Source organism: Myzus persicae, unplaced genomic scaffold (assembly GCF_001856785.1).
Source record: "Myzus persicae strain clone G006 unplaced genomic scaffold, MPER_G0061.0, whole genome shotgun sequence".
Classification (NCBI taxonomy): domain Eukaryota; kingdom Metazoa; phylum Arthropoda; class Insecta; order Hemiptera; family Aphididae; genus Myzus; species Myzus persicae.
Genome location: NW_019101277.1, coordinates 94,493 through 105,433, shown reverse-complemented (window position 1 = coordinate 105,433; position 10,941 = coordinate 94,493). Strand labels below are relative to the sequence as shown.

At 32.3% G+C, this 10,941-nt stretch overlaps 1 protein-coding gene across 2 annotated transcripts; it reads left to right on the top strand.

The window, feature by feature from the left end:
• Positions 1-5,057: 5,057 nt before the first annotated feature.
• On the top strand, positions 5,058-8,935 carry LOC111028508 (actin-5C). 2 transcript variants are annotated; one of them, XM_022307172.1, is made up of 5 exons: positions 5,058-5,164; positions 7,191-7,343; positions 7,406-7,645; positions 7,729-8,126; positions 8,202-8,935. In XM_022307172.1, the coding sequence occupies exons 2-5, from the start codon at positions 7,218-7,220 to the stop codon at positions 8,566-8,568; spliced, it is 1,131 nt and encodes a 376-aa protein (XP_022162864.1). In that variant the 5' UTR covers positions 5,058-5,164; positions 7,191-7,217; the 3' UTR covers positions 8,569-8,935. The 2 variants fall into 2 exon arrangements, with proteins under 2 accessions (XP_022162864.1, XP_022162865.1); XM_022307173.1 differs by lacking the exon at positions 5,058-5,164 and adding an exon at positions 6,236-6,408.
• The last annotated feature ends 2,006 nt before the right edge of the window (positions 8,936-10,941 follow it).

The window sequence follows — 10,941 nt, the reverse complement described above, 5'->3', positions numbered from 1 at the left end:
GTCGTCGGGGACATGTTCGCAGTACATAAAAAAAAATGATGGTCAAGTAGGTATACCGCTCTGCAGTACAGTAGGTGTCGAGCATGCTATTATAATTAATGATTTACTATTAAAGTATTGGACCTTATTTCTTGAAATTTTTTACACAAGTATACCAAACTATTATGATTTGGATATTTGTTGTGACATTTATTATCAAATACGAAAATAAACTATTGTTAGTTTGTGTCCCTGATGTAAGCTATAATATTACCATATTGGGGTTCCGATGATCGGCACTTCTAACCCTCTTGCATGATAGTTGTACACTTGCACCACTCGCTCACATCAGTTATTATAATTGAATATACTATTTTCATCTTTTGGTCCATTGTGATACGATTAGAAAAATCAATATATAGTTGCAAAATACTGCAGTACTAAATTATGATAATTGATAAATAACCGACGTACAGTTGAGCAGTAAATCCAAACCAGACCTTACTGATTCTGGGCGGAGCAGTTAATGTATTGCACATTTTATAAAGATGTGTTTTAATTTTTTCTGTTATCACTTTTTTAAGCAGTCGAAATTATTTAATCTTCAACGTTAAGTGTGATTTTTGGTAGAAAAATGGATCTAGTAGGGATTTGTAGAGTTTTGGGGACTCAACTAATTTTAGACATTTTATATTTATAAATATTCATATTAACATTTGGTACAGACATGAGACATGGTATAGTTTTCAAAATATATTGGTTATTTTTTAGCAAATTTATAGATATTTAAAATATTAGACATTTTATTCGTTATATGTACGATAAAATATTTGTTTTTATGTAAAATTATAGTTTGAACATTTAACAAAACATTCTTCATAATTTATTACTAAAAAAATAGTTTAGCGCCAAGCTTGTTGTTATTTTTTTTTCTATACCTATACTCTATAAGTAAACAATGACATTTTCAAAATATTTATATCAACTTTAAGCCTTTTTTAATACCTATTTCGGAATACCACACATATATTCATACCATTTTACGGTAAATTCAAAGTTGGTATATCGACTCAAAATGTAATATCAATATATGTTGTAATGTTGTATTGATTAATACAATTATTATAATTAATAACAAAATAAATGCTATTTTTTTCAAAAAAATAATTCAATCTACTGTATGGTATATCAATATACAATATAGGCATAGTACAAATAATAAAATATACTATAGTAATAAAGGCTGACAGACCATCCAAATCGTTTTCGGTACATGCAATGATTTAACATTGAATTAAAAATTCAACACATCCATTTCAGTGACCTATTCAATAACAAGGTACACCCTAACGTAACCTAAATTATACCTACAGGAAAGCGAGTTCCTGATTTTCAGTTTAAGTTTTTTAATATAAATCAATCTTCACATTTATACATTGTTGTATGTAAAATATAAATGTATTAGTCAATTTGTCATTAACCATTATTCATTAGTAGATACCATAAACAACAAACATATTATGGTATCATAGGTAATTCAATATTTTCATAACATATATATGTGTTATACTGGGGCTGTGCCTTTCACAACATGTATAAGCTTCAATACATGTTGAATTTCTTTCTAACAGATATTTTACGTTTTTACAATAAATTGATGTACTATGTATATTTCTTCTGTGTCTTTTGTTTAAATTATAGAGTAGCAGTACAACGCTATGGTCTATTGTCTAAATCCGTCGATGTATCATGTGCAAGTTGGCAATATATATAAATAATAAATATGTAATTTTATTTGTTTTCGCACACCCACAGACAGAAAAGATAATAGGTACTTAAAAATTGTTTGGATGTTTGATACCAATGCAAAAATGTCAGCTAATGCAACTGATAATAATTATATGTACCTATATTTGAATTTTAAATATTTAATATTGGTACCTATAAATTATAGAGTAGATATATATGCTATATTATATACGCAAGAAGACAGGTTTTAATAGTTCAATATGTAGTTTGAAATCATTCTGAAGACAAAGTCAAATACTTAAATGAAATATGAATACAGAGATTATATTATATGGTAACCACGGAAACAAACCATACAATCAGTAATGTTTTCTTAAAAAACATAATTTAGTCAATATGTTACAATTTGCTCCTTCCTGTATAGTTATGTAATAATTGTATAAGCATTTTTGTTTTACTGAAAAGTTAAAATAGTGTGTTGTATCATAAGAATAAAATTATAAATTATAAAATAAACCATATTAAGTCACGTATAAATGCATCTAAACATGTTCGTATTTTTATTTTATTTTTAATAAGGTAAAATATTATCTTCTATAGACTGACCGTCATCTGACTGCCTTAAATATTATGTACCCGTGTAGTGTATAATATATATATATATATATATATATATAAGTACCTACTTTATTTTCACTATACTGAAACACTACTCATGAAAATTAACCGGTTTGCATTTAAAATTCTTTAAATAATTTATTAAGTTTGAATCAAGAAGATTTTCATATATACCGCCTAGTGGCTAATATACTGTACACAATATACGTCATAATACTAATTTATTTGTACAATAATTGGATTTTACTGAGCTACCGTGGTCCGTGAATATAAGCTAATTAAAACTTAAAACTAAGATATATTCTGATATTATGTAATACGCGAAATTAATTTTTTTAGCATTCATAATTATAATTATATTTATGTAGGAAGCGCTCTTAAATAAAGCAAACTGACTTTATTCCAATGTTAATATTCAACAGTGCCTACGATTAAAATGTAAATGTATAACATTTAAAAATATAAATAACAAAATTCACAGTAAAATTATGTTGACGTATCTATCAATAGTTAACAGGTTAAAACTATTGGGTAATTGTATAGGTAGCAATTGGATAAATTAATTTAGTTACTTATCTTAGCAACAATGTATAAATTAATTTCGAAAGTAGTTTATATTTTACGCACAATTTTAAAATGTTTTATATATTAGGTGTGTGAAATGGTTGTACCTTTAGCATGCATTTACCTAAACAGGCATACAGCTATACAGCCAATTAAAAGCTAGTCAAGAATTTTGAGAATTTTTAAATAACTGCAATAAAATGTCAGTATATATACAAGTTATAGCCACATAAAAACAAACGGTGAACAGGAAATACATTTTTCTGGCTTCTATCCATATTTCGAAGAGTTGTGCGTAGAACTATCAATCTCAATAATATTGTTCAATTTAACTGCTCGTCAATTTAACCAAAATCAACTGGAAATATAATTTACAAATATAAGCGTAAATCGTTATTTAATTTTACATTTTAATTAATGAGGTACTTTGTACAGTTTACTTACAAACAGTCAGTAGGATAAAATAAATAGTTAGTAATCAAATTCGTTTTGTAAAATGCAACTAGTGCAAGTATGAAAATTCGAAACGTGTCCATTTAGTCATCATTATTGAGGTGCAAAACTGGTTCTACAAGTCTTTATATCAGGTATACCGTATACTGTACGCATTTACAACCAATACGGAAAATAATAATATTCAACAAATATACATACAATAATTACAATTTTTTATACATTTTATTGTCAACACAAAATCGTCTATTCACCTCGTATTTATAGACCTTATTATATCCATACACGCTCAAATTGAACTTAGACGTATTCGGAGTGACGACCTCACTCTGGTTGCAAGAATATTCTCCAAACATAAATCTAAAAACGTTGAAAGGTAGGAAGGATTATTGTTATGCCACGTTTCTTGAAAATATATTACTATACATAAAACTGACCATTCTTTCCATTCTAATCTAATTAACTTAAAAATTAATCCTTACAATATGTGAGGCATATTCCCATATTAATGTAGGTAAGTATTGTAATGCAATAGGCTGATAACACATTTTGTAACGATAATTTGTTTATTAGATAGCTAGATAACTTATTTAAAAGGACGCTCCTACACATGTGTTGTCTCCGTCTTACAAACGTACAACATAGCAAAAACTGTTTAGCTCGTAACAGAACCACACAAGTTGTATAGTCCAAGCTAAGCAACCAAATTTTCTCACCACGAACAAGAGAACATTTAGTGTGCAACATCGTTTTTATTTTTTCGATATCACCAATACAAAAGAAGTTATTCAAGTTTAAAATAATGCATTTTTACACAATGAGAACTTTTCTTTAAGCTACAACATGGCTACAGTACATACAATATACGGTATATGGTACATTATATACCAGACGTACGTTGAAGACGATGAAAAAACCGAATATCATGTAATTCCAGAAAAACGCTATCGCGGTGCCAGTGCATTATGCAAAAATATTACGCATACGGGAAGTAGGAAAGTTTGAATTAAACGGAATCGCACAAATGACTGGTATCTACGGCGAGCGGGATTATTAGTCATCGTCGGGCGAGTAAAATTCGATGCATTGGCACGAATGGGTTTGATGAAAAAAATCGTAATTCTGTGGATCTTCGGTGGATCGTGGATGACGTGGCGGACGGACGGGCGGGCGTCGCCAATCGCCATTATCATCGGTGCTCGCGTGTCCGCTGTACAGTCTACAGGTTGTTTGAAATGAATCGAGCGCGCGCACCACTATCGCGTATTCGCGTCTAGACGACACGTCATTGCACCGCACCGCCACTACGCGTTACCGCAACGACGGTTGCGACTTCTGATCACGAGTTAGGGGAGTGATGGTGGGGTAAAACGTCTCAACGGCGGCGGCGGCTGCTGATACCGTTCGCGGTTTGGAATGCGTTCGGCAGCGATCGCCGGCTTGTGCCGGGTCTCGACCAATCGCGCGGTGCTGTTCGTTTTATGCCCATATAAGGTAATGCCGCGGGACGGGCGGAAAATGGCGGTGCATCGGGCGAGTCCATCGGACGGCGGCGCCGTAGCCGGGGCAGGGGACCACGATCGGCGTGCACTGTGCACCACGCGTCTCCGGTCCATCGGCGCGCACCGTTACCGACCCCACCTCATCGACGGCAATGGATTTGTCCGGCAGGATGCACACCGGCCCCGGACCGTTCGATCACTTTACGAAAAACTTCCGTAACCGCTCTGCCACCGAAACGCGATTTCGTCGTTTTCAACAGCTCCGCCAGCCGAAACGGTCGTCAATTTCATTTTCAAAGGTAAATATAATTGATTATTTATTGTTGTATAATTTTCTCCTTCTCGTGCATTAGGTTTTTGTTTTTTTACCGCGTTTTGGGGGAAAACTAATCACCATAGCAGTTAGAAAATCCTTCGCCGGTCGACGCCCTTACTTACTAAGACCAGGGGTGTTCCCATAGTGTATACTACATGTATGCCGTTTACTCAAGATATTTTTACAACAATTTGGGTTTATATATATGGTACTGTACGGCAGTATTTTGGTACTTAACGCATTAGTAATTTAGTATGTGTACTCTCAAAAAAATTAATGGGAACACCTCTGCCTAAGACCCTCTGTAGTTCCACCGAGGTTCTTCTGCGTACGAATTTGGTATGAGGCCGAGGCTATACACGGCGTATTCCGCCGCGGTTCCATCCTTGGCGGAAAACACCGGTTGGATTGCGTTTTGGGGACGAACGCCGAAGTGATAAAAACGCAAACTTCTAATTTTAAATTGGGTTGGGCTATACCGGTCGGAAAACGCCTCGTATAGTCCGGGCCTAACATTGATAACGATATTACTTTAATTGCTAATCTAAAATCCACCGTAAATTTAGACGTTCGTTTTCGTGCACTCTACAAGTATTTCGAGAATTCATGAAGAATTTCCAATTTGTCAGGATGTAAACATGGCTAATAATATACTCACACAGAAAATACATGTACCTAGTTTCAATAATTTATTTTAACGATATTAATTTATGCCAAATTATAAGGGATAGGGTGTCCTTGCGAGTGTAACAGTACCTAACAGTTTTTACTTGACTACTCGTCGTTTCTCACGGTTTTCAAACTATATTATATTCCGGTTACCATGTTATATATATTCTCGTGTACACACCCGGTGCTGCGTTTAACAGCCCTTTTTGCTATCGTCAATGGTGGTGTGGTGAATGGGTGGGAGGGAGGAAGTGGGGTTGATGACGACGACGATGACTACGTGGTAGTCGCCGGTATCGAAGGGCGGGGTCCATGGGAAGGGGTATCGCGTCGACCGTACCAGAGTGAGAGGAAGGCTACTTATACCGGTGTCGGTACTCTCACAAGACCAGTTTTGTTCGATGATCGACTCGTTCGCTGTCGACGTACGCCAATAATTTTTTTTCACTTTTAAAAGTTTTAAATCGAATTTAAACTTTTCGTTTTCACATTTTTCGTCGTTCGAACTATATATTTTCTCCGTGTTCCAAACTCTTGGAATTTCTACTATTATTTCTGGTACGTGTTATTATTATGTACTATTATTATCATCGTCCGATTAATATTATCGTGTGTTATATCTAGTTGGGTTTTTTACATTTTATTTTCATACGGCTTTTGCATTCTTTTGTTTTTTTTTCTAAACTTACATCGTGGTGGTGATTATAAACTATTTTTGTGTGACATCTTACTTAAATTTCAAACGAATTAATTAATCGTTTCAGATTCCAACCGTTATTTTATTTTTTCAAATTGATCAATAAAAATATGATATAATTTCCATTAACTACCTATCGTATTTAATTTAAAATTTTATTACTTTTTTATTATCTCCTTAAGTTTGTGTTTTATGAGTTACTAGATTAAATTCATTGGGATGTATTAACATTCACCAATTAAATTTAATATCTTTTTTAAGTGTCAATAAATTCATGATAATCTATTTCAAATTTCCTTTTCTCATAATTATATATGGCAAATGATTACAGTATTAAATGAACATAATTTAATGATACTATAATTAAATAAAATATTTTTTTAGTAGTAGTCATTTTTGATTCTAGAATTTAACTGGTAACTTAGTAGTATCTAATTTTTATGGTTGAAAATATTCTTATTGGTACATATTTTTTATTCTATTAGTAATTCAGTTATACAGATCATGGTCTTATCAATTTATTAGGTTCATTATTAGTTACTTTATTGACTTCAATATTTTATAATTGATTAGTAAATAATTTCATATGTTTATACTTAGTTATAAATGTATAAAAGTTAAATGTATTAATTTTTTGTTACAGTTTAAATAAATTAAAAACTAACTCAATATGTGTGACGAAGAAGTAGCCGCATTGGTTGTAGACAATGGATCTGGTATGTGCAAAGCCGGTTTTGCCGGAGATGACGCACCTCGTGCTGTGTTCCCATCTATCGTTGGACGTCCCCGTCATCAGGTAAATATTATAATTTTCAAGTTATGTCATTCAAATATTTAACTTCTTATTTTTATTATTAGGGAGTCATGGTCGGTATGGGACAAAAAGACAGCTATGTAGGAGATGAAGCCCAATCCAAAAGAGGTATCCTTACCTTGAAATACCCCATTGAACACGGTATCGTTACCAACTGGGACGATATGGAAAAAATTTGGCATCACACATTCTACAACGAATTGCGTGTAGCCCCAGAAGAACACCCAGTGTTACTTACAGAAGCTCCATTGAACCCCAAGGCTAACCGTGAAAAGATGACACAAGTAAATATTTATCCTATTTGAAAATAAATTATTGTTAAACACAAAATACGTAATAGTTTGCTAACCTCTTGTTTCGTTTACAGATCATGTTTGAGACATTCAACACCCCTGCTATGTACGTTGCTATCCAAGCTGTACTTTCATTGTATGCTTCTGGTCGTACCACTGGTATCGTCTTGGATTCTGGTGATGGTGTATCTCACACTGTCCCAATCTATGAAGGTTACGCTTTACCTCATGCTATCCTTCGTCTCGATCTTGCTGGCCGTGATCTCACCGACTACCTAATGAAAATCTTAACCGAACGTGGTTACAGTTTCACCACCACTGCTGAACGAGAAATTGTTCGTGATATCAAAGAGAAATTGTGCTATGTTGCTTTGGACTTTGAACAAGAAATGGCTACTGCTGCTTCTTCCAGCTCATTGGAGAAATCCTATGAATTGCCCGATGGTCAAGTCATCACAATCGGAAACGAAAGGTAGTTGTTATACCCAATATATTGATTTTGTATTCTGTTTTCCAATGATGTCTAATAATTATATTTTATTTCTAGATTCCGTTGCCCAGAAGCTCTATTCCAACCTTCCTTCTTGGGTATGGAGGCATGCGGTATCCATGAGACTACATACAATTCCATCATGAAGTGCGATGTGGATATTCGTAAGGACTTGTACGCCAACACTGTATTGTCTGGAGGTACCACCATGTACCCTGGTATTGCCGACAGAATGCAGAAAGAAATTACTGCTTTGGCTCCATCCACAATGAAAATCAAGATAATTGCTCCACCTGAGCGAAAATACTCAGTATGGATTGGAGGATCTATCTTGGCTTCTCTGTCTACCTTCCAACAGATGTGGATCTCCAAACAGGAGTACGACGAATCAGGCCCATCCATTGTGCACAGAAAGTGCTTCTAAATACTTTTATATTTATTTTCCTAAAAAAACTGTATTTTTTATTTTTTCCTGTATTTTTTATTTAAATAAGAATCAAAATTATAAAAAAAAATCCGATGCATTAGGCCTACATTCCAGTAAGTTATTTACAGCTCAAAGCATTCCTTGATCATAGCATGTCTGCTTTTGATTTATAATTTTTTATACTGACTGAATGAAAAGAGAATATAATTAAATGTATTTATTTGATAATTATTTACGTATATGGAATTTTTTTTAGACATTCCTAAGTATCAAAACTTGTCTTATAGGCAAAAATATTAGGATTATAATTTTATTAAATTCTCTCTAAAAATATTTGAAAAATAAATGTTTGTAATTTATTATACATGTCATTTTGTCTATTGGTTTTCTAAATTATCTTGAAATAATTACTAGCATCCTTGTTTGCTACAAGTCCTAAAGTGATACATATGTGTTTAACATCTTGAGTTTTGATGTTAAAAATTTAAAATGTCCTTCCTACTTCAACTAGTGTCTACTACAAAAAGTTAAAATATTAGTGGAAATTGATGAGAAACCCACAGTGTGGTTAGTAACAATTTTTTCTGTTTTGCACATACAGTAAATTTAAACCTCTGTATTTCACCCATGACAACCTAATTGAAATTGTTATCATTACGTATATAATATATATACCCATGTTTAAAAATATTTAAGAAAGTAAGTTATTTATATTACTTAACTTTTCAAAAATAAAAATTTGTACTAAACTTTTGGCAGATATTTTAATGTTATTCCATATAATCTCGTTAGTCTTTATAATACCTTAATTGTAACTGGAATTGTAAGGTCAATGGATAATGAGTGAAATATGGGAAGAAAAACTGGTTTCCCTATTTATAAATCTTAGCCCGGGCACAGATCGGTTGCAGTACAAAATAGGCTAGGTCAGTGCAATGGGCCGTGGCCGATATTTTCCACTGTATTGGTGTGCGCCCGCCTTACACTAAATATGTATTACGTAATTGATTAATTCTTGTCACTACTGACATGGTTTTTTTTTTAAATATAGCTCAGTCTTATTATTTCAAATTTAGTTGAAAGTCGAGTTATAGTTCCTATGTATTAGAAAAAAAATACTTCTATATTTACAATATCCCGGTATATTTTCTAAAAAAGTACTTGAAATTGATTATTTACACGTCTATATTTTATATTTTGCCTAAAACACTAAATTATTGTTTTCCTAGAATCTGCATAAACTTAGATAATATTTATAACTATATATAATAATTGATAGAATATATTTATATTATGACATGTGGAGATGTGCTACGTGCATGTATGTAATGTGTATGCATGTCTCTGTGTATGTGTGTTTAATGAAGGAAAAGAACATGACATTGTCGTGAGCACCACAATAATAAAAGCAATAGTTTGTCATAATTCCGTATAGTTATTATTTTATGTGTCCAAACATATGCTCGGCGAAATGGGTGCTGCCCATGGATTAATTGTTGATAGTTAAGTCCAATTTTGAATAAAATATTGAATATTACCCCGACAATAGAGGACACTTAAGATCAACTCAACTATACAATGTAAGATATATAGTACTTTTTCTACAACAATGCATTTTTTTAATATACTTTATACATGTTATTTAATTAAATATTGTTCATCAAAGTACGTATTACCTTATTAATGTTTTATATACACAGTTATTGGGTATTAGTTGTAACAAATGTGTGTATAATTGAGGTAGGTAGGTATTTAAATCAATATTTCAAAAAGTGATTTAAGTAATTAAATTATAAATAGGTTTATAGGTACCTATACAGTCACTTATTTAAAATGTGTATTATATGTACTCTGTGTCTTTGTGTATAAGTAATAAATAATAAGTGTCTAAAATTCTATATTTATTTAGTTGGTAGGTACCTATTGTTAGTATAAGTAATTTTCTTAATAAATTATTATTAACTAGTTACGAATAAAAAACTTCTCAGTCATTGTAGGGCGTAGGTTATGGTTTTGTTTACAAACTTGTTTCTATCATTTATAAATACCTACCTAACTATACCGAGTGTCCGCAAAAACAGAATACCTATACTTTATTTCTCCTTACCCTGTAAACAATTTTCAAATCTGTCTGAGGTACATTGAATTAGACTAATGACTAATGGATCATAAATGTCTACGATCTACAATTTTTTAACTCATGTATTTTGGGCATGGTCAATACAATTTCATTTTTTTTTTATGATAACCCCTATTATGAATACAATTTTCGGATAGATCCTTTTTTCAAGTAATTTTGATGTATCAACTTGAACTCTAAACTCGAAATTGGCAAAATTAGAGATAGGCGATATAGAAATAAATTAATTA